General features: G+C 38.5%; 1 protein-coding gene across 4 annotated transcripts in view; it reads left to right on the forward strand.

The window, feature by feature from the left end:
• Positions 1 to 1,527: 1,527 nt before the first annotated feature.
• The window catches only part of SAMD3 (sterile alpha motif domain containing 3), a 37,379-nt gene continuing 14,305 nt past the window's right edge, over positions 1,528 to 24,601 (forward strand). The window contains exons 1-7 of one of the 4 annotated variants that reach the window (XM_039707236.1): positions 1,528 to 1,673; positions 3,470 to 3,577; positions 4,318 to 4,507; positions 8,353 to 8,460; positions 16,002 to 16,187; positions 16,485 to 16,569; positions 23,597 to 23,764. In XM_039707236.1, the coding sequence (XP_039563170.1) occupies positions 3,499 to 3,577; positions 4,318 to 4,507; positions 8,353 to 8,460; positions 16,002 to 16,187; positions 16,485 to 16,569; positions 23,597 to 23,764 (816 nt within the window). In that variant the 5' untranslated portion in view covers positions 1,528 to 1,673; positions 3,470 to 3,498. Of the gene's footprint in view, positions 1,674 to 3,283; positions 3,375 to 3,432; positions 3,578 to 4,317; positions 4,508 to 8,352; positions 8,461 to 16,001; positions 16,188 to 16,484; positions 16,570 to 23,596; positions 23,765 to 24,601 lie in introns of those variants that run through there. The other 3 variants (XM_039707233.1, XM_039707234.1, XM_039707235.1) reach the window with 3 other exon arrangements.

Below are 24,601 nucleotides of genomic sequence, written 5' to 3' on the forward strand. Positions count from 1 at the left end.
CTTGCAGGGAGATTTGTTTACTTGATAAGCTCAGTGGATGGGCATGTTCAGAACCCTTGAAATTTCCCTTAGCTCTGATCAAATTTTAAAAGATTTGTCTGGCTTGTTTCCCTTTATCTACAGCTGACAAATGGATATGCTTGTTTTCTTCCTGGATCATCTTATATAGCCTTTCTCCTAGGTGATACGTGTTTTCTCTTGCATCTGCTGTATGTTTGCATCTCTCCTTGTCTTGCAGCTGCATGTGTCTTCCTCTACAGTAGCACAGAAATGAAAACTGATATGTTGACTTTAAAATTTGCTCCCTCACTGATACTGGGATTTTTTTCCCTTTCTTTCAGGCATCTCTGCACTATGGTTCATGCTAGCATAAACGCCTGATAAATTACAGCAATATGTTGTCAGCATTTTCTCCAAGGGATGGGGAAGGTGACAGAAGTGCTACCTCAGAGCCTTTTCCTATATGTTACTGAAAAAATTTGTGGACAACTGATGTTCTTTTCATGATAATTCAGCACTGGATCTGAGATTATATATTCTGTCTTGAATACTTTTGTTTGAATGTGTTTTTAATTGTTTCAAAAAATAGGTTGGTAGTAAGTGGAAAGAAAATAATGAAGTCTCTGTAGTGCATTTGGAGATGAAGCCAAATTAAGAGAGCATAAAATAAAACATGGGATACTTTGCTTATGTCTTTGGTATGCACCAACTCCTACTCATCACACTTGTAACTTTGAGACCTGGCCCTTTACAAAATGTGCCACACAGCTGTGATGTATAGATGTGCACACATCACATGCCTTACACATTCCTTTAGTACTAAAATGTGCTAAAATCAACCATAATTCTGGCATTGGTGAAAACCTCATAGAGGCCTGTCAAAACTTGTGCTGTTTGTAGTCTGTGGTGCCATAGGCTCCTTCATAGATAAACATAATAACTCACTCGCCATGTTTCAAGTGTTTTGATATTAATTTAAAAGTGTCACTTCAAGATTATGGCAGCTGTGGACAAGCTGTGGAATAATTTGGTGCACGTGCAGTACGCACCTGCCAGTACAGGCATGCTGGTCAGGATCCCCTTCTCTTGCTATTGTGTAACCAACTATGTGAGCTGAAATCTGTATCATTGATAGGTCTTTAGCCCGATCTGATTAATCCCTGAGATTTTTATCCTTCAGTTTTGAAGAATTTTATAGTAAATTGAAGTGTTTTTCTGTCATATTCTAGGGAAAAGTAATTTTCATTGATTTAATTACTTAATTTCATTAGCCAGGGCTAGTTAAATCCTAATTATAGTTATTCACCCCAGGTGTATGAAGAAATGGGTCCCAGTGATTGGCTGTATTACTAACAAACAGAGATCACTCACACTTAGAACTGTTCTGAATTTGACTTGAAGTTATGCTGTAAATTGCTCTCTAAAATGTTACTATTATTAAGTTTTTGTTGTTCTGACTTACAAGACTTGATTGAGGAACATAAATATTCACAGGTTTCACCACACTCAACACAGACAACCCTTTGCTGGATAGTCTTTTGATGCTACTGTAATAAATAGAATCATTAATGAGGACAAATACCAGCATCTGTGCTCAGTCCTTGTTGTCTCCATAAAACTGATAGAAGACTGGTGTGCTCTTTTTCTGGTTGCTTTATCAACAACAGATGCAAGTAAGTGAAATCACTTTTGAGAAGCGTTTCAAAGTACTGATGTTTCATAACCCTTAATGTGTATAATCTGATTTAAAAAAAAAAAAAACCAGCCTCTCAGCTATCATAATTTCCCTCAATAAAGTGTGCAGCCTGCATTTCCATGTGCAAGTGGCCATTTTGCTATACAATTAGCCACCCAGGTCTAGATATGCAAATTGCTGTGCATGGCTAGAGTTTGCTTGACACTTTTTGAAGTGTTGGTATCTGTCTGTCTGCTTTAGAAGAATTGTTCTAGGGTGTTAGTCTTTTATTAGGGTGAAGAAGTGACCTTTCCAACATTTTAATGTATCTCTCTCCTTTTACACTCCTTGGTTGATAAGGGAAGTATCTTTCTGCTTTGCACTCAGTTTTTTATCTTTCAAGTTTTTGGAGACTTCTTTTTCTGCCCTACTCCTTGCAAGGAAGTAAGAAGTGTGACAGAAAGGTGTGATTTTTAATTTACACCAGAGTTCTCAACAAATAATGACTTTTCACACCCTGTTCTTGTTGCTTAGCCTGGGGGAGGAGTTGTATGGCTACTGTTGTCATATCAAATTAAACCCACTCATGTAATTCAGAAAGGCATTCCCCTTAAACTTAACCCTTCTAAGCTGCTGAAGTCGACAGGCATAAGAATGTAGGCTGAAATGTATGTCTTTTGGAGGGTCTCTGCTGCTGAAGGATGAAAATGGAAATCTTTTTCTATTCAAGGAGGTTATTTTCTTTTTTTTTTTACCTTTTCTTTTGAGCACGGATGTTGATGAGGTTTGTGAGGGTGAATCCTCATGTTAGCCTGGAGTTTGCTGCAGGCTCAGGATACGGAAGGAAATGCTTGACCAACAATGCCAGACACTCATATGCTTGTCTGAAAAACTGACTCCAATAGTGTTGTTTTGCTGTGGATTGCAAGCATGATCATGGAGCACTTGGTGCTCCTTTAGTTAGTAGAGCTAAAACACAATAATTACAAAATTCCCCTCAGAGAGAGTTTGCTGCTGCTGGGAACTTGCAGTGTGGAACAAGCTGTGCCTTTACAAGTAATCTTCCTCTGGGGTGGTGGTTTTGGGGTGTGTTGCCCCCCTCGTCAGCCGAGTGAGTCCTTCAGGCAGGGGGCACACGGTCTGTGCAGGATGCATCCAGAGGGTGGATGTGCCCGTCCCGGCTGCCGCAGGGACTCTGCCTTCCCAAGGCACCCCCTGCATCCTCCCAGGTACCACTCGAGCCTGGAGTCAGCAAATAACAACAGGAACAGTCTCCTCGCTTTCACCCTTCTTGTTCCTAGCTGTTGATAATTCAGGGTTAAGTATTTGCTGGGTACCTGCTCTGCCAGGCGGTGCAGAGAGGGTTAAGGAGCTTGATTGACTGTAAGCATGGATGTGACAGACTCTTATCTGGTGATGGGGTGGTTTGGTGTTTTGTTTTTTTTTTTTCCTTCTGTAAAATGTCAGCCATTTCCTGATGAGCCTGATGGTGGTGATGAATTTCACACCTTTTTTCTTCTCTGTGTGGAAACTTGGGTGTTAATGGTACCGGAGCAGGTCTTGTTTTATAAGGAATGAGGCTGCCTCAGAACAGAGGGAAGCCAGAGACAGGAAAGGAGGTGAAGAAAGGGATCCAAGAAAACCGTCACTTACAACAGGCATTAGCTGGATTATTTTGCACTATTTTTGTTCAGAGCATGTAGATATATTATTTGTTAACTGCATTTTTTGCTATGAAATGTTGGAGTTTGGCTTAGAGCTCAGCACAAAAATAATCCCCTATTTTCATTTCAGAGGGAAATTTAGCATTGGAAAAACTGAAGATGGAAAGTTGGTCAGTTGAGCAAGTCTGCAACTGGTTGAAACAGAGAAATTTAGGAGAACTAGTGCCTAAGTTCCGTGGTAAGCATTTTTATTGTTTGGGGGGGTGGTGCTGTTTGTTTAGTATATCTTGCTATGCATTTTATTGGCACTGCCTACCTTGTTTTGGTTTGGGGCATGTGTGTATATGCTAACCTCAGACTTTTATAGAAATTTATTAGGGTGAGAACTGAATAGATTTGATAAATCAACTTAAGTGTACAGATTTTTTACAAAGTCTGAGAAATCCTGGGGGACGAGATTAAGCCTGTATATAAATAGACACACCTCAAATCAGAGCTGGCAGTTTAAAAGTCCTGACAGGGCCTATTTTATGTTGTAGAAATCTTTTGAAATAATGCAAATGTAGCATGTAAATGTTCTATATCTGAGCATATAAACACTCTACAGAATAGAGTGCACAAGAAACTGTAATGTGAACAGCCTATTTCTTGTGTATTCTGTTAAAAAGCTTTATTTCCTTCATCAGCAAGTAACAGTCTCCTATGAGGCAAGCAAGGCCTGATTTAAAGCCTTAAAATTGTCACCTCTGCTTCTGTGTGTTTCAGACTTGGCTCTATGTCAGGGGAAGATATCTGGCCAGTGATTAGGACTCCTGGCTCTTCTTGCGAAAGGATGGTGGCAGCTGAAGATGACTGTCAGCAGTACCAAGCATCCTTCCCTTTGACCTATCTTCTATCATCATGTTTTTAGGCATAGAGAATGTAACTATAATTATAAAGCTATTTTACAGTAATGACTTTATCCCCTTCAATCTGCAGAAGAAGAAATAAGTGGAGCAGCTCTTCTGGCTCTTAATGATCGTATGGTGCAGCAGCTGGTGAAGAAGATTGGGCACCAGGCAGTGCTGATGGACCTGATTAAAAAATACCAGCAACAGACGAGTGGGCTAGAATCCCTTACATACTGTTGTGAAACAGCTTCTCAACATTTTCCAGAAGTATTCAGTGGGTGAGTTTGTTCATGGCACAGCAAATATCAGTCTGGGTATAGTTGTGTTCTTTTCATGGCATTTTAGAACTGGAATTTACTAGCTCTTCATCTGTACCTGGTTTTTATATTTTGAGTATCTGTCGCAAGTGTGAAATATAAAATCAGGTTCTTACCTTGTGGTTTTAAACAGGGCATCAACATTCCTGAATCACGCCATTAGTTCATTTAAACTTTCTTCATATCCAGTTCTAGGACCTAGCTTTCATTTGGATGAAGCACTGTCAAACTTTCATTATAGCTAAGGTTTTCTCTGTTTACTATATTAAGCTTTTGAGGAACTTACTTTTAAATGCTTGCAAGTCTTGGAGTAAAATAATGACTTAACCAGACATAGTATTTGTCACAGGTGTATTGAAAGTCAGTTTATCAAAGAAAATTCTGGATTTGGTCCAGATGTAAGCATTTAATAATCCCTCTGTGGAATTATGGAAATTTATTGTGAAACTAGATAGATTTTTAGAAAACAGATTCCAGAGAGTTTGTCATCAATTATTGTGTTGTGGCTCTTGGTTGAGCAGGTTTTCTTTGTTTGCTTGGGGTTTCTTAGGGGAGGGAGAAGGGGGCAGAGTTTGTGGGGTGTTTTCCTTGGGGATATTTGGATGAGGGGTTTGTTGATTCTCCCATCCTTTACCTCCATTCTAATCTATTGTAAGTCTTTCAGGGTTATGTTTTTCTGAATATCTTGGCTGAAGAGAGAGATTCTGACCTCTAAGTGGTCCCTTTTAAACCAAAGAGTCCTGGCTGTAGAGAGCAGATTGCCATGGATCCAAAATGCATTTTTTTCAAAGAAAAGGACTCTAGCACTAAGGCTGCATTAGTCACAGTAGGATTAATCCCAGAGGATTAGAACTGCAGAGCATTTGCCTTCATCCAAAAGGAGTCCAGGTTGTGCACTCTGAGGTGATTAACAGCCCAAACAAAAGCGTGATAACTGAGTTACTTCCAAACAACTTGAGCTCATGAGCAGAACTAAACTGCACAGGGAGATACATCCTCTTGTCCTTGTGGAAGTATTTGTGAAACTCCTGAGGTAAATGCTCCTGCACCATTGGAGAGGAGGGGATTGCAGAGAGAAGACCAAGTCACAGCATCTAAGATTTATCACAGGCCTGAAGTATGCAATCACAGCCAGTCTCAGTTCTCTGCACCTAGGGCCTGCCTATTTGATTTATAGGAAGCTCCTTCTTTAGGGGTAGAGGTGTCTGCTGTGAAGAAGACTACTGTGTATATCGTACTTCATCCAAAGTGTGCTGGATATACCATGATTTCAGCAGGGGCTTCAGAAGAAAACATGTCCTTATGTTTAGGGCATTTAGAAGGTTGCTTTGGATATTTAGCTTTCTGACTTTTGTCGGGGGGTGTTTGGATAGACTGTCTCAGGTGTGACTGTTTCCCATGTGCTTCTCAGCTCTTGCAGGTCAAGTCATGCCATCCCATAAAGAGCACACAGTTGCAGTGGCATGAGTGCAACAGCTTTGCTATGAAATTCTGCAGACTCCAAAAAATCTTAAATGCTTAAAATATTAAATGTTAGTGAATATAATTTACATTAAAATCTTTCCCTACCTCGTCTCCTTCCTGGAAAATAAGCTGCTGGTATCCTTCTCTTTACAGGGAAGTTGAGTAAATAAGCTGCTGTTCCTGAAATATTTTTTGTGCCAGCAAGAAAAACTTGCTCGGATTTTATTCTGTCTAAGATGCATTCAGTCACGTATTTTAGGATGAGTAAAAAGTCAATATATTCTGTGCATCTTTATGGAAAAGCACCTACAGTGAAAAGAATATTTTGTTACAAAACTTAGTTGTATCCTTATATGCAGAAAGCTGTGGGTCTTTTCTTAACACTGCAGTGCTTTTCTTGGTGATGTAGTTAATTTTTTTTTTTTGTCTGTTTGGTATATCTTGAACAAAATGCTGTAAGAATAATTTCTTTTGATCTAGTTCAAGGACTCATGACTTAAGTGTATGAGACACTGTTTTGAACAAATGTAAAATTCATAGTTCTGATAGTTCACAGTATATGTGAACTCACACTTCCTCCATTGCTCCCTGATGTTAGGCTGAATTGCAGTGAGTAGAGAAACCATGTTAAGGTCTGCAGTTAGCAGCATCCACAGCTGGGTGTGTGGTCCCCCTGTGGTGCCAGAGAACAGCGGTGAAATCTGAGTTTGCATGCTCCTAGCTCCTGTGTCATGCAGTGCTTGAGCCCAGGTGAAAGCCAACCATCTTTTCTGGTTTGCAGAATTATTTCTCAGTCAGACCAGTTCCCAGAACTTATCACTGGACCCTCGCCCTGCCAGGACCAGTGACAGGGTGGAAAGGGCATTGCTTAGGTCAGGAAAGAAAGGATCATCATCACAGCCTCTTTCTGGATCAGCTGAAGTCACTGTGGAGCTTTCTAGAGCTATCAGCAGCATTTCCCTGTTGTATTTCTCATACAAATGCTATGTCCACTGCTTTTTTGTGCACTCCTGGCTACCACCTCTCTATCCTGGTGTCCTGGGCTCATCCTGCGACTGTGTGTGAATTGTGCTGACCTCTCCTCCCTAACAGAAACAAAGTCCTTGGCTGGACATGGAATTTGGAGTGCAATAGGTGAACACTTTCTCTGTGTAAGAAATAGATTTGGCTAATTAGAATGTGGCTTACATCTCCAGCAGTTTGGGTTAGGACATGGAAATAGCATCTTGTGTCTGTCACTGGTTCAGTGGAAGTGCTCACAGTCACACAGTAGAAACTGCTTATGTGTGTATGAGAAGGAAGACAAGTTAATATTTTTCTGGTTTCTACTTTCACAATCGTTTCTAAGAGCCACACAGAGAATATACTACGGGGTTTTTTTGTTGTTGTTTTTTTGTTTAACTGCATGGCTGAAATATATTATTTCATGGAAAGGGAGAACTCCCATTATAAATATGACAAACTTTAATGTTATTTCCAATAACTACCTTTTGTGTGTTGAGTGCAACTGAGGCTGGAACAGTTTCTAGAGCATCTTTAGAGTTCAGGTGTTCTGAAGAGATGAGGTCAGGAAAAAAAAGTGGTTTATGATTGCCATGAATTCTTGGCAACATAACAGTATCCCATATCTTAGCTCTGCCTTTCCCCCAGTACAGGGTGAAACTGCTGATGTTGGCTTCCACCAACACATCTACCAAAACAAGAATATGAGGAGGGAGAGAAGTGGACACAAAGGTCAAATGGAAAGTGGTGGACTGGCTCATAGCAAAGTGGGTATCTAGAGTTTTTGTTGCTAGTGATGAGCTAGAGCTGGAGCAAATGGCCAGGAAGAGTGGACTGTAAGATCAGGAAGCATTTGGAGATCTAGAGTGGCTGGAGTAATGCAAAACTGCTTTTTGAAGCTTTTGACTTACCCTCCAGAAAAAACAACTTTTCAAGATCTAGATAAATAGAAATGTATTGAAATACTGTGTAATTAGCTCTTTCTGCCCACCCCTTATGTGTTGCAGTGGTTAGTTTTTCCCAGAAATTTGAGAATGCAAGGTTATGAAGATGGGTGTTACCCTGCAAGTCTGAGAAGGCTGATTTTCTTGGGATCTGTAACTGTGTAGCAATTAGAATATGAGCATGCAGAACTTTCTGCATTTTTCCTTATAATTTGTCAGAGTTTGATAATTGAACTGAGAAATTAAGAGAAATGAGCATTTAAAACCACGACATATTTGATATGTTGCTTTTTCTCCTTTTCTCTTTCTGCCGCTGGTATTTTAGAACCCTAAACATCCTCTTTTCTATAAGCTGCACAAGACCTGAGAGTGATTTTTGTTCTTTTTTTCTTTCAGGGCTACTGACACACAGATGTTAAATTCTTCCAGTCCTGTGGAGCAGAAGTATCTGTGTTCAGCTGAAAACGAAAAAGGACTAATTGACCGTAGAGTGCTAAAGCAAAAGTGAGTTTATAATAGATTCATTAAATTTTCCTTACCTTTTGAAAATTACATAAACACTTCATCTTGCTTCTTTTATACTTTACAAAAAATGATCTTAATTACTGGAGATCAGGTTCAGGTATATCCAGGTGTATTTAGAAAACAACAAGAAGAGAAATTTGTTTGTCTGGATGAAAAAGCCTGATGGTTTAATTCCATCCTCAGTCTTTGCTCACTGTTTCATGTTACCTCATGCAGAGGGCAAGATACACGTTTGTCTTTATTTATCTGATTTTTAAAAATCGTATTTTTCAGAGGTGTTTTCAACAGCAATCTGACAAATTAGTCATTACACAGTAGAATATGGCTATTCAATAAATTGTGTGCTTGAGGCATCTTAAATATAGCACTTGGGTAGGTAGGCATGCTGATTCCATTTGCACACTCATTTTCCTTGGTTATCAAAATAAGCCTGCCTAGAAATTGGAGGCAAGACAATGTGATGAGTTTTTTTCTTTTTTTTTTCCTACCCATGATTTTCTTCTTTGAGATGGGCAGTCAGTGTTGAAAAAGTGCCCTGTTCCTCTTTCAAGGCAATTATTTTTTTGTTTCCAAAGGTTTGTGTGCTTATCATTATCCCACTTTATTTCCACCTGCTACAATTTCTCCCCCTGCCATTCTGCCCCGCAGATATGATTTAATGCTTTTAAGTCCTGGTATTTCTGTTTTTAAAAAAACATCCCAAAAACTCCAAAGGTCCTGTCAGAATTGTTATCAAAGAAACAAACTCAAATCACTTGAACCCTTGGAATAAACCACTAATATGATCCTGCAATATTTAGCTAGTGCTTCTAAAGGATGCTTATTTTTAATTAATTTGCCTTTTGCTGTATAAAGAGTTTTAAATGGGTTCTGTAAATCAGAGTAACCATTACACAATTCACAGCTTAAATTATTGTTACTTGGCCAGGATTATACTTACAGCCTCTGTCTCCTCATTAATTTCATCCAATCTGAAAAGAAAAACTTAAATTTTTTTGTTGGGTTTTTTTTTTTTTTGTTTTATTTGTGTTTGTTTTAATTTGTCTATTGTGTTGGGTTTTTCTGGTTTGTTTTTGGCTTTGGTTTTGTTTTCCCAGAAGATTCATGGAGCCACAGCTTCAGTAACTGTATGATTTTGCTGGCAGTGAATTAGTGGATGCTTTTATGGATTATTAATGCTGGTGAATTAGCTCCAAGTTTCTCTGTGTTTCCTGTGTAGGTAATCCTAACAATGGTACACTCTTCTATATTACTAAATATTACCAAAATAACAAAGAAAATTGTTTAAACACAAAAATAAAGACTAAGTGGATGAAGCAATTATATAATTTGTTTTCTTGTATTGAAATTGGGCATACATAAAACGGGATGAGGTTTGCAACCTACTGCAATGGAATAATGCTTTTACACAATGATAGAAGTAAAACCAGCCCATTTTTTTTTTAATCTCCCAAGAAGATTAATCTTGAAACAGTGCCTGTCTGTGAAGACAATAAGATAGACACAGAAGACAATTCAATAAATACATTTCCCATAGTCCTGCTTTTCTGTACTGGAGTACTAGCAGTTTTATGGCTCCTGACAGCCTGGGGTTTATCTTGTTGCTAAGACAGAGGCTTTTATTATTTGTAAATACCTGATACTGCTGTGGGAAACCAACCTTTTATTGGTTGGTTTATATGTTGTCTGCCTTTCCTCAACATATTTGGTTAGCAAAATGACATCCCTAATGTATCCCTTTTCCACTGTTTCCACTATGATGGTCCAGCTGTTTTCCCTCAAGAGTCAATGTCCTGGTACATGTTTATTTGTACATTTATTTTTTCTATAAAAACATGTTCTGTAGCTCTTGAGTGCTGTGTAACAAGTTTACTGTCTGAATGCCTTGGAGTAATTTGCTCAGAGCACAAGCAGGATAACAGATCTTCCAGCCAGCCTCAACAGGTTTGACCTTCCCTATTTACTGTGAGTTTGGAAGAGGTGGTGAGTGCTCAGCTTAACCTGGGCCTGCTAAGTGTTCATATACCGATAAAGCTGATTCCAGCATTGACAGAATATTGGTGTTGGTGCCTGCATAAATTTGAGCTGATAGCAGGGACAACAAATTGGAAGATCTGCAATTATCTTTACCTTTGCCCTTACAAATTTGGCATCCATCTCTAAGATGGCCATGATGGTCTGCATGGATCATTTGTTTCCTTTTTAATGTGTAGCTTAAGAGTTTCTTAGTTTCTAAGCAAATACTTTATTCTTGATATCATCACAGAGACTGGAAATAATTCTGATGGTATTTTTTTCAGTTAGCTCCTAAGGACATGAAAAGCAGACTTTAAAAAAAATGTTAAGTCTTTGATAGTGGTCAATAGTAGGAGAGAAGTACTGCCTGTCTATTTTGTTCAGAAATACAGATGTCAGATGCTGTTTGATTATACTTTTGGTATAACATACCAGAAAAACAATTTCATTTTTATGATTTCTGATTATTTCACTCCAATTGTTATTGCATCTTCATGAAACCTGTCTTGTCTCTGAGTTTTGGTTTGGTTTGTTCAGGGCTTGGGGGAGATGCTTTAAATTTAGGTTTTTAATGTATGTGGATACAAGAATTTCTGCCACGTTTTTATTGTTTGTTTTAAGTCAGCATTTCATGTCTCTGTTATTGCAGGAGGATACTTAAGGATACTAACCTAAAAGACCTAGAAGACTCATAATAATAGCTATTTTCTGTTCTTGTTGCCTTGATGTTTTGAAAGTCAAGACAACAGGACTCATGGTTTTGGAGCACCACAGGTCATCAGACCTGAATTTATTGACATGGAGCTGTGAGTCTTCCACAGAAGTTTGCAGGGAAAAAAACCAATTACTATGTCTTTTCCACACCAGAAATGAGCAAGTCTTACAAATGACTTGCAGAAGACACTACTTGCATTGCCTTATTAAGGTCTAGCAAAGTCGTAACAGCAGCACAACAATAATTCCAAAAACCCATAAAATTCTTTAGCTACAGCATAATATATCTTATAGGGGTGAATACAAGTAAACTCTGTTTCTTTTAAATGGCTGGATTTAACTGGCAATTTTGTCAGTCAGATTCCCTAGGGAGGATTTTTTGTTCCCCTTTCTGTAACCTACAGCTGCTGCCCTCACATAAGGTGAAAGTGCAAAGCCTTCCCTTCTGTGATGTAGCTCCTCAGACTGTCAAAAAAGCCTGAACACGCTCTAGAAGAAGGTTGTGTCTGTATCTTGCAAACTTTTTTGGAAGCAGATTAATTTTTTCTGTAACTTTGTGGTCATACTGAACATGATGGTTTCTACACAAGGGGTACTGCAGGGGAAGCTGAAGTGGGAGCTGCTCTGGGAAATGGGCAGCTTTGGCACATCTCACAGCTCCCACATCCCAGCCTTGCTGAAGTTGACACTGCTGTGGGTAACTTCTTTTTCAGTCTAAAGGATACCTTCCCTTATGTGTAGTGGGAACTAAAAAATATAAGACATCATCAAGCTCTAGGTAGACTGCAAATCCCAGGCTTGAGGGAATAACTGGGAAACCTTGTATTTGTGTTCAAAAGTTGGAATGACAATGAAGCACCAAAAGAGAATGGCATGAGAATCTTTCAGGCACAGATATCAGAACTGAGAATAGAAAAATAGAGCCCTTTTTTCTGACTTTTTTGATATTTCATTTTCTGTCATAATTTCTTCCTTTTGATGGAAATAGCCTTTGCAACCTTAAATGGTGTCATAAAATTGAAAGCATGTGTTAGGGAAATGGAATTTTTTTTACAGCTGAAGACTTTTCCTTTCTTTCCCATCTGCAAGTTCCTTGTTTTCTCCTCTGTTTTTATCTTGGATTTGTTGACATGGGCTTTCTTCCAGACTACAAACCTTCAGATCAGAGTCTCTTGCTGATGTGTGATGTAGACATGTGGAAGGTTAAACCTACATTTGTGAATAATGGGAATCTATTGAGACTTCACCTATGTGCTGAGTTTTATGTGGATATACTAAAAGGGGAACAACCCATTGATGTCAGCAAGTTTCTTCTTAACTGCTGTGTCATCTGCTTAAATGGGATCTGAGCTGATACCAGATATAGCAATGGGTGCCGGACTCATGGACTTTGGCAGACAATAAGAAGAGCTTGTGACACACTGCATGTTTATCTGTGTGGTCAGTTGGCCTTTAAATCATATTTTCCTCTAAATGAAGTAAATAGATGCAGGAAACTTATCCTTCTTACCAATATGCTCAAGAAGCTTAAAAAAATTGAAGTTTTATTATTGTCTAGTATTTGATCTTGTTTCTAGGTCTCTGTGGCACTTTACACAGCTATGCTGATTGAGTTGTCTGTATTGATACCAAGATTATTTTTACTGACTTGTTGCAGCTAATGCAGGTGGCTCTGTGTGTGTCTGTGTGATGTTGCATGGAACAGAACTTGGAGAGATGATGCTGTGTTTATTCCCCACTCTTCTCTCCAGTGCAATCTAAAGCCATCACTGAATGGTCTGGGTGACACTGAAAATGTGTAACTCTTTGTCTTTTGGCAGTAAAACAAAGTATTCCCTGGGATAAGGGATGCTAGGGGTTATATGATTCAAATAGATGGGTCTTTGAAGGCTGTTTGTGAGGTTTTTTGGTGTTTGTTTTTTTGTTTGGTTGGCTGGTTTGCTTTGAGGTATCTTTCCATCTGAAGGAGACAAATGGCTCCTCCCAAAATAACGCTGTTTTATAGCTTCATGTCTCAGTAAACATGCTGTGCATGAGCAGAGTAAGGTTACAATGGAGACAAAGAAGGAAAAAGCTGTGTGAGACAGGACTGTGACTGAGCACATTAAAGTGGCAATCTACAAAAGCTGAGTGGTAAAAGCTCTGTGAATAGCTCTCTCCTTGCTGAGGAAATGCTTCTTAGGATGCAGTTCCTTGCAAGCTGGTCTCTCTATGCTTAGCTGCAGTTTCATCTGAATTGGTATTTGTTTCACCTCATGAGAAGTCATTTTGGGGACTTAAACTGTGAGAAAACGAAATTAAAAGAATAACTAAGAACTTTGTCACTGTAGCTCCTTGTAACTTGCTGCAGGATTCCTAGTACCAGTGAGAAAGGTGTGTAAGTCAGACATGTGACAGCAGAGAGAGAAGGACGCTGAAATTTTGCCTTAGCTAGCCATTGGATTGATTTTGCTGTAGAATCAAACGTCTCAAGAACTGAGAGACAGGAAAATACCAAACTTGAGAGTTTGAGATTTTTATTAGTTTTTTTTTTTTTTTTCAGTTTCAATATTTTGATCTAATTTGAGCCTCAGGTTAGCTAGAAGATGTATGACCAGAAACAGGCTGCATGTATTTGTGCCTGAATCTCAAAACTGTATGTGCACTGGGATTTATGTGTAGAGCCAAAACCTTCCTTGATTGTAGAGGACAGCATTACAGCTGAACTGAACTGTTCTTTTAGTTAAACAAGTTTGCATGTGAGTGTTTCTGAGGATAAAGTTTATATGGAATTGTGTCTCTTTTCAAACAAGCTTGTATTTCATTGTAAAATATTACAGCACATGTTTAACATGACTTCCCAACAGCTATGAGTGTAGCTAAAACCAGTAAAATATTTAATCTCACGCACTGTGTAGACCAGAGGAATTTTTGGATCTTGTTTGGAGAGCAAAGAATTATTTTGTGTTAGGTAAGGTAAATGAAGATAAAGTGAAACCTAGAGTATTTTTGTTGCCATGACAAGTGTGAAGGGACTGGTGGATGGGAGAGTTGCCATGATTCCCTGATTAATAGCCATCCCAACTGCAAGAAAATTTTATTTTCTTGGGTGACTGAATGTAGTCCAGTGTCCACAAATGGAACTTGTATAAACCCTGCCACTTTTTGAAATGGCTTTTTGGCTTCAGTGGTGTTACCAACAAAAGGAGTTTCAGTGCTGCTTAGATGAAAAGTACTGTAAATTTTAAACTTCTATCCACTTTTGAGCAATTTTAAGTGGTATCATGTTGAAAACATTATCTAGTAACTTGCAGCCTGTGTGCTATGTCACTTCCATCAGGAAAGTTGGTGAAGGTACAGGGTGCAAACTTAAAGGCTGCAGAGCTGCTCACTGATGCTGCATCAAACATCTGCACTTTGTTTGCAGAGGAGGGATTTCCAAGTGATTTCAGAATCTAAGTTGGATTTTATTTTCCTATTTGTATATTAATTTATCACCAAAAAAGGACCTGAATGTGTCTATATGTTGTCACTTCCTGCACAACTTTGCTTTCTTTTGAGGCTGCAAAATACAAACAGAACTTCACTGTACTTTGCATCTACTGATAACCTTATCTGTGTCCCATGAAATCTGGTGAGCTTGAAAAGACAGCAGCCCTGACCATTTTGTGCCTGTTTTGCGTGGGGGAATGGTAGTGCTGTGAGTACTTCTACTGATGTTGGGAGCAGAAAGTCCAGTTTCTGAAGCTATATATTTTTTTTCCTCAGCACTGCACTGCCATTCATGGTAGGGCTGGCATTGGTGCAGTTATATCAGGGATATAAAGTTTTGATAGCCCACAAGATATATTAAAAAATGCCAAGGTGGTGTGGCAGCATAGGCAGGTCAGAAAGGTTGAAAGTTATAGACCAACCTGCTCAAGAAGGTATTGAGACTATAACTGGCTGTTGGGACCCACTTTTCTCTGTGTTCTTTCAGAATTAGGGTTTGGTGATAACCTGCCTCAAGATCAGGCCAGCTGGGGTGTGGCTTCTGTAAACAGCGGTCATGGTGTTCTTGTGACGGGAGCTGCTGGGCTGTGTCTGCTTTGTTTCCATGAGCTGATAACTGCCTCCATCCCTTCCTTGCCTTCCCCGTGTGGCAGCATAGGCAGGTCAGAAAGGTTGAAAGTTATAGACCAACCTGCTCAAGAAGGTATTGAGACTATAACTGGCTGTTGGGACCCACTTTTCCCTGTGTTCTTTCAGAATTAAGGTTTGGGCAGCCAGTGGTGATAACCTGCCTCAAGCTCAGGCCAGCTGGGGTGTGACTTCTGTAAACAGCGGTCATGGTGTTCTTGTGATGGGAGCTGCTGGGCTGTGTCTGCTTTGTTTCCATGAGCTGATAACTGCCTCCATCCCTTCCTTGCCTTCCCCTGTGAGAGGACAGCCTTAAATAATGTCATGTGTAGTATTTTATTCAATTAATCTGTTTGTTTTACTAGAGACGAAACATAAATGAAGACAGAAAAAGGTGTTTTGCAACAGTAGCAAGCCCCCACTGACTTCTGCTTTCAGTTAGGAAGCACCTCCTACTGTCTGCTGGTTATAACATTCCATATTTGACATCTACTTTTTAACTCTGTATGTATTGATCACTGCTTTTGTAGGTATTCTTTATGCAGAAACAATGACAATTCAAGCAGGACTTGAATTTCTATAGCAATAACTTTTCCTTGTGTTGCGTTTTCCCATGTATTTATCTTTCCCTCCTGCCTGCATTTCCATAGAAGAAAGATGTGATGGTGATGATACAATCTTTTCTTTTACAGAAAAAACCTGAAATCATTTTTTGTGAGACACAAGATGTTGCAGTGGACAAGTTCGTATGTTTTTCCAGACTTCCCTTATGATATCAAATGCATATTAGCAGAAAAAAAATGCCCTGATCACAGTACGAGAATAAGAATTATTGAATTTTTACAAGCAGACATGACAAAATACCTGGAAGGATCACTGTAAGTAAACACCATTAAATTTATTTGGGGGCATTACCTGTTGTCTGCAGACATAAATTTTCAAATGGATGTAAAACTATTCTCTAATGTATTTTCTTAAATAAAAGAGGCTAAGGGCCTGACACCTACTGAAAGATTTCATGTAAACTTTTAAGCTGTGCCCTTTGTTATTTGGAGGGCAATTGATTGCCAGAGAAATAGTCAGAAATAATTTAATCTGGATCAGTATAGACTCCAGTGTTTAATGCTGTCTAGAAAACCAAGTATTTCTTTTCTATGTCCATCTTGTTTGCACAGGTATCCAAACAGTCAGCAGTATAACATTGTTGTCAACGCTCTGCTCCAGGCATACCCATTCCTTGATGAAGATGGGAATGGCTTTGTAAGTATTGTAGGCTTTTCCCACATAATCAATCACAGGAAAATAGTCTAGTTCAGAGGAAATCAATATCAATGTCTTATATGCTGGCTCTATTCAGAGCACACACACTTGGCTGTGTTTGGTAAATCACATTTTTATTTCATTATGTCAATTAAAGATTAATGCAGGTATAGCCGTATCTCAATGCTACTATGAGACCATGCAGACCTGTCTGTAGATTAAACCCCTTGTTGCTTGTTGGGTATATTTTCTTTCTGGGCTGATTTCTGCCTAGGGATAAAATTAAATCTGATTTTTTGTTCTATTTTTAAAAACAAAGAAGCTAGCTCTTAGAAAATTGTCTGTGTGAGGACTAACATGTGACCAATGCTCTTGTAATGTATTATGATTGTGTGTTAGATATGAAATTACGATATGCAGTAATACTAGTGGTTTAAGGAATCTAGGTCTAATATTAAAAAAACTTTTAAAAATAAATTTTGGAATATCATTGGAGAAATAGCAGAAAGCAGTGGAAGATGATTTAAATTTGAACTACATTTTTTTCGTTTGTGATCTAGGATGTCTGTCTGTGGTCTTGGAGGACAGTGATCACCTTTTCACTTCACATCATTACTTTGCTATGTGATACTTTTATACCATCTTGTAAAAGCTTCTGAGCCTCAGTGGGGACTGTTAGCTTTAAACATATATAAAAATATATCTAACATCTTAGTGTAGAAAGCAAAATAATTTTGGGAATAAAAAAAAATTTGAGGCTTAAGGGTAACTATTCTAGTTCTCCCCTGAGCCCAGGCATTGTTGAAGGGAAGGGACTAAAGAAAAAAAACATCTCAAAGAGAAGGGAGGGAGCAAAAGGACAAGAGAGAAACAGCCTGTCCTCATTTTTAATCAGGATACCTCTCTGAATACCCCAGTGGTGGTCCTTGGGCAGGGTCCTGAGTAATGCTGTGGCATCATCTGGCTCCCTATATGACAAGGAGCTGGAATGATATTCAGCTTGTTCCGAAGACAGTTTTACAGCCCTTAACTTTTAAAAACTGTTTTTAATCAGAGATTCTTAAGCTAAATTTTCAAAGGGCTTTCATTGCAGAAGTACCATAGGCTGTGTGAAACTACTTATAACTCTGTTCTTTGGGAAATAGCCATTACTTTGCGCATGGATGGCAGAATTGGTGCTGGCAGAAGATATGTCAGAGATTTCAGAGTAGTTGTTCTTTATCTTTTGATCTTTCCCCCCATTCTTACTAGAAAGCATTCTGGCAATAACTGCAATAAGTAAACAGGAAGTTGGAATGAGCAGTTTGCAATATTGCTGGTCTACCGCTTTCTGAGCCAGCCCCTCTCCATTGCCTGTGTTGAGAGAGGCAAAACTGCAAAAAAGGTGCATGCCTGCATTCTTAAGTTTGGAGGAGAGTGTGAGAACAAATTAGTATTTTTTATTTGGCCTACTGTTAGACATTCTGTTCTTCCTTCTTGATCATAAACACTATAAATACATATTTTTTCTTGATCTGAGACAGTTGTGTGTTACAACAGTGACAGCTTAAACAAACCCTACAATATATGCATAACTACTTACCACAAGACTTGCAGTGAAATTGAATTGAATATATCTTTAAGAAGCAAATGAACAGTAAAAAAAATTGACAACAAAAAATCTTTCTTTTTTTTTCCTTGGAAGGATCTTCAGCAATTAAAAAAAGCAAAATTTTTGTAGACTTTTCTTTTAAAACTGCTCCAGCTATTAAGGGACTATAATTGTTGCCTGCTGTTTCTGATAATAGTATGAAAATGTAAGATGTAAAATATTGATTACTGAGAGATTTTGAATATCTTTAAGTTGTTTATCTATAATAATTGAACAGTTGTTGTTATTAATACAGTTTTTAAAATAATACATTGAAAACATTTAAGAAATTGACCATCAATAAAATTCAGAGGAAAAGGGTACTGATAGGTAAATGTAAAAAAGAAAAACTAGCACAAGAGTATTATTTCAAGCAAAAATGCTAGTTACATTTTTGTTAAGTAGCATTTATATATAAACTTCCGGGGAAGCAGTTCATATAATGTGGTTTTGGTGTCAGCTTTGGGCGGGGATGAATAACCACCTCCTTTTTGTGTCTTGCAAGGCTGGAGAATGGGAGACATCAAACATGGCAATTCAGCTGGGCTGGCCTCTGAGAATAATGGTTTCCAGTAATGGTAGTGCAATAAAGTTATTGGGGACTATTTAGAATACCAAGAGCTCTGTTTTCAATTATTGGAATTATTTTTCCTACAACTTTGACAAGAAATTATAACTTGTTGCTATTATAACTTATTGGATTTAGAAACCAAAAGGGCTGACTGCAGTTTGGAGTACAAAGCTTTGTGCTCCCTCTGGTGTGCTGGAGCTCACTTCTGCTGTTGAGTGTTATCCTTTCTGCTATGTAAAATGCTCTATACCACTGTATTGTTAGTGACTTTCATTTACTGCTTGCTATGTGTTGCTGTGTTATGTCTTAGTTCCTGTATTCATTTTAACTGGAAAGTTATGCTTAAAAGGAAAGCAGTTTCTCAGCCTCTGGTGTGGAGGAGAAGCCACAGCATGGGCTGGGCTCTGCAGAAGGCTGCAGTAGTTCTTAGAGACGTCCTGAGAAGGTCTGCCAGTGGTGGGTGTGATATTAACTTTAACTCACAAATCTTGGAGTTTAAAGCCCTTCTGCAGAAATGGAGTGTGTTGGCTGCTGGAAGGGAGCAGCAGAAACTGTTCAGTGTGCATGCCTGTGTGCCTGGGCAGGGGCAGGCAGCTGGGCTTCCTGGATGAGGAAAGGGAAAACTCATCCCATGAGGGATTTTGGGATTCCAGAACTAACATTTTCTTCTGGCCAAGCGCAGAAAATCAGAATGTAAGGAACTTGATGTTATTGATGTGCATGGATGGAGAAGCTTTGAACTGTAAATGTCAGCATTTTATTGCAACATTTTTGCAGAAATGAAGTGAAATGAACCAGTGGAAAAGGGAAAGATTTTTGGCAAACATAGAGGAAAAACAACAAAAACCAAACATAAGAGCACCTAAATTACCACCAGAATTGTCATGACAAGAAAAAAAGTTACTTGCAAAACTTTGAATATTCCTTTTTTTTTTAAACCTCCAAATTATTTTAAACAAATAATTTAAACAATTTGTGTGTTATGTAGAACTATAGTCTAATATTTTCAATCTCATACTGTTGCAATGAGAGGTCATTAAAAGTTTGTGGTTTCAAGATTTATTAGTGGATTATTCACAATTCTGTTTTCTTGGTTAAAATTTTTTCCATTTAATTTTGCAGTGTGAAAAATATGCTTCTGTGCCGTCAGTCCTTTTTCAAAAGATATCTAATTCAATATAGTCAGGACAATGATAATGACCCTAAATAAATTAATTTACGAATAAAGTAATGAATAAGCCACTTTTGTACTATGAATTTTAAAAGAATGTTATTTATGAGGTCAGTCTAGAAGCAGGGATTAAGAATTATCTAACATTCTAAATAATGATTTAGAAAAGAAATTTCTACTAATAGTAAAACTTATTTAAGAAGTGGGGTACCTGAAATGAAATTAATTCCAAGATTAACTTTTTATAAGTGCTTTAAAGTGACTGCATAAGGAAATTTTCCCATGGCATTTCCTTCTACTTACAGAACAATGCTATCCTAAACTAACATATGACATTAAAAAAAAAAAATCTTCATTTAATCATGGAATCGTTCATTAGATTTGTGATGAATATTGTAACCAGTACAGCGCAGCACAATGCCATCCTAAACTAACATATGACATTAAAAAAAAAAATAAAAGTCTTCCTTTGATCACGGAATAGTTTATATGGAATAGTTCATTAGATTTGTGATGTATATTGTAACCAGTACAGCATTTGTAAGTTACAGACAAATAGCTTGTATAGAAAAAGTGAAGGTCATAAACACAGCAGTCAAAAGCAAATTGGCCTGACACTGTTTCTTGACAACTTGCAAGATGTTCTACCTGTCTATGCTTGTCCATTTTACAGGGCTTAAACCCAACAATTTGGAAAGAATAATTTCCCTTATTCCATTTCATTTCAGCCAACCTTTTGAAAATCGTATAGTTCCAAGAAAACATGACACGAGGAAGGGAGAGACAGGGCTCTCTGCTCCACACCACTTGCCTTTTTGGGTAGGCTTTACATAAGCAGCTCCCTTGAGCTTGTGGCTGCCTGTGAGTGGTGCCTGTGAAACCCAGGATGGCGGTGTTGGCATGACTGATTTATGTAACTGCTGCACGCAAAGTGATTATTTGCTAGTAAATGACTGATTTTAATCTGTGTGTAATCCTTTCTCTCCTATGTCAGATAGAGACAGGCTAATCCTCCTTCTCTTTTACCAGGAAGGTAAACCTTCCCAGGGTGGTGTTTGGGGGAAGCTGGGTAGAGCAGGAAAACTATAAGAAAATAAAATTGTTGGTTCAAAAATGGTAACAGAAGCATTCTTTTTAGAGCATGCATTACCCACAAGGGAAATCACATAAATGTATGTGTCTGCAGTCTCATTCTGGAAATAGTATGCAAGAGGGGACTTGCCTAAGTTCATGACAATCCTATTACAGAAATAGATTTAATTAAAATTCTTAATATGTTGGGGGGACTGGAGAATGAAACAGCTGAAAGTTTTGAACTTTGTGGGATATTTAAAGCCTTGTATAGGTGTCAGCATATTCTTTAACGTGAAAGAATAAGCAAAAATATCTTCTAGGCAAACAAAGATTTTGAAAAGAAAGAAACCGTGTGAAGTTCAACTGCAGGGATGCTGAAATTGTCAGCTGCTAATATATTCTGCGGTGAACATGTTTTAAAATATAATAACATCTGTTAAACACTTCAAAGAAGCATTAAACTAAGGGTTTTGTTTGCTTTTCTTAGCAGTCTTAAAATAGCAAGTTAGGCACAAATTTTGCTAAGCATATAATGATGAGGTATTTGCATCAAAATGCATAAGGCCAGAACTATAAATGTATTTAGGGACTTTAACGGTTCAGGTGAACAACAAGTGGGATTTTCAATGCATGTAGTCACCTTACTGCTTCTGAAAATGGTGCTGAGGTGTAATACTCATCTTGAGGCAGTGACTATGCCTTGTGAGAAGACTGGGTGAGTAGTTGTACTCTATTTTTAGTCATTATCTTTAGGTTAGTGCTGATGTAACTTCTGTTCTGACAGACCCCTAGGCCTGAAGTTTGCATACTAGAAATGCAGATGGACTTGCTTGCTTTCCAGTTCTTGGGTGTTCAACTGTGAGTGTGAAAAGATAGTTTAGTAAGGGCACATAGGTGGGTGGCAGAGAGTGTCCCCCTGGGAAGGGCACTCCAGCCCTGGTAGGCCCAGGGCTGCTCAAGATGAGCTGAAGTAGAGACCACAGGGATTGTAGTCTCATAGCTCTTCCATTCTCCATTTATAGAGGTCTTGCTTTTAGGATTGAGGGCCTGTAGGTCAGCTAGAACCTGGGGAGTGGGAACAATAGGCTTGGCAGGAGAAATGCAAGGTCACACTGCCTTCACCACCATCTCCTGAGAAACCTTCTCATCTGTATCCTGTGAGTGAGAAAGGCAAGCATGTCTGACTCGCTACAAAGAGAGATACTGTACTGCTTAGTCTACTTCTACTGAAATCTGGTTTACAGCTAGTTAACCTTTCATATCATGTGACCTTGACTAATAAATGACACCATTTTGGTAAGAAATTTAGGGTACTCATTCTTCTGTTTATATAGTGTTTTAGCATGTCAGTGGGTACAGGCTTGAGTATAATATTAAGTGAGCATAATATTGGAGTCAGTTTTAGAAAATGAAGTAACAGATATTTGAATCTCTCCACATCATTTCATTTGTAGTCACTTTTCTGACTGATTTTTTCCCCTCTGACTCTTGAATACTCCCCAGTAATTGGAATATACAAATGATTTTGAGTAATGACAAAAAAACTGCAGATTGTTTAAAATTGCAGGTTGTGCCTGCAGATGTGTTGAAGAGCCTTTCCTTAGAAATTGCTTCCCAGGGTGTCAGTGGCACAGCATGGCTAGCTCCTGCCATGGACATCCAGCTTTGGGCCACACGCAAATGACCATTGGTCCTAAAGGATGCAAGAGGAAGTTGCTGTCCATACAACTTTCAGGAGTGACTTTTCAATAACTGAATAAAGGAATACGCAAGGGTGACAGAAGCGTTGGGGCTGCTTAAGCTCTGCTTTGACTGCCAAAGAATGATGAATGGCTGCATTAATCAGGACCTGCATCTGCTTGCACTGCAGAAATGCCTTTAAGTTGCACATTACATGCCTTGAGATGTCTTACAAATGCTAGGACCTACTTAAATTATTCTCTTAATTCAGCAGTTCAGTTTAAAAATCTACTTGATCCAGTATATATACTTGATCTACTTGAATCCTGTAGGCTCCAAGCAAAAGGTAGTGCCAAACTGTGTCTTTCCCACTCCCTTCTCTTAGACACAATAATCATAAAAGTGCAACCAGATACTGCCAGAGGCAAAGGAAAAATAATACACTAAACTAAAAAAATCCCCCAAAACAAATCACCAAACTCCCCTGCCCTCAACCCCCACAGCAGTTTCTATTGTATCTGTGAGCTGATCTGCTTCACTATGTAGTTTCACAACCCAATGTCATGAATGGAGCATAAAGTAAGAGCTGAGGAAGGGACAACAGTGCAGTTTCACTGGTAGCCTAGGGTAGATGTAACCCTTAGATTCAACTACTGTTATCCTCAGCAAGCCACAGCAGTGCCATTAGCCCAGCTGTTGGTTGCTGTAGAGCCATTTACCACAGGTGCTTTTGTTTCCTTCCATCCTGAAGCCAGTGGTGGTGGTGCCCTATGAGCCTTTTTCTGCTTAATGACAAACACTTTTTTGTAGAGTTGGTTAAAAAAAACAAAACTGTCCTGCTTTAGGCTGGGGCAAATTCTTGACAGATGCTCGTAATGACTATGTTTTCCCCCCACCACAGATGCTGTGGAAACGGGCCCTTAAAGATCGTTTCAAATACGTGCGGAGACCCATTGAAGATGACGAGCAAGTCCTGAGGAACAAATGCAAGTTTGGCCACAGGAGAGGACAGAGCAGAAAATCTTCTTTTGCTGAAAATACTCTTGATGATGTCCAGGGGCAGGTAGAGGTAAGAGTTTTGGTGCTTGACTGAGTTCAGTCTTTCAGCTCCTCTGTTGACAATAAGGCCACCAGCCAGTAAAGGGGAGAACTGATCTCATCCCATTTAAATTCATCTTGTATAGAGCTTGTCATATTGCTAGATCCTTGACTTTTTTAGGTATCAACAGCAGAGCTAAACCTGATACTGGATGCCTTGCAAAAGTGCAAAGAAGTATTTGAGCTAGTAGCAAAAATTCTACTGTCACATCTGTTATATAAAATCTGTTTGTGTAGATGTGTGATATACATAGGCATGTTTACAAATCTATGCATGCAGTTGCTGTGTATTCCTTTAGATGGAGAATTCAGAGAGTTATCACTGTCCAGTAAGTGTCTGAAGCATATTAATTAATTTATACACTTTCATAAATTCATTAAAGTTCCAGGTTTGCCAATACTGCCCACACCTATTTGTGCTGCAATTAAAACATGGTAAAATTTAAACAATTGTACAAATGTAATAAAAAAGATACATAAGTAAATATTTATCTTTAGCTTATCCATGTTCATCCTGCTTTTTACTAGACCCTGTATTTAGAGAACAAGTGTGGTTTATTGGACGCATTTCTGCAGGTATTGCCCTTGTGATTGAAGGTGGCTTTAGTTTCCTATACAAAATGCAAATACATGTTTGCATTGGTTTTTAGAAATGTCAGTATTTTCTGTTTATTCCCTTTGGATTAATATGTTCAGGAATAAACACCACCCTTCTTGCCTGCTTTAGTTGAAGGTTTTGCAGCATGTGTGAATTAAGAAACCTCTGACTTCGGTACAAAACAATAAACAATCTCACACCCAGTAAAGG

This window comes from Passer montanus, unplaced genomic scaffold (genome assembly GCF_014805655.1).
Source record: "Passer montanus isolate IOZ18808 unplaced genomic scaffold, ASM1480565v1 scaffold2, whole genome shotgun sequence".
Classification (NCBI taxonomy): domain Eukaryota; kingdom Metazoa; phylum Chordata; class Aves; order Passeriformes; family Passeridae; genus Passer; species Passer montanus.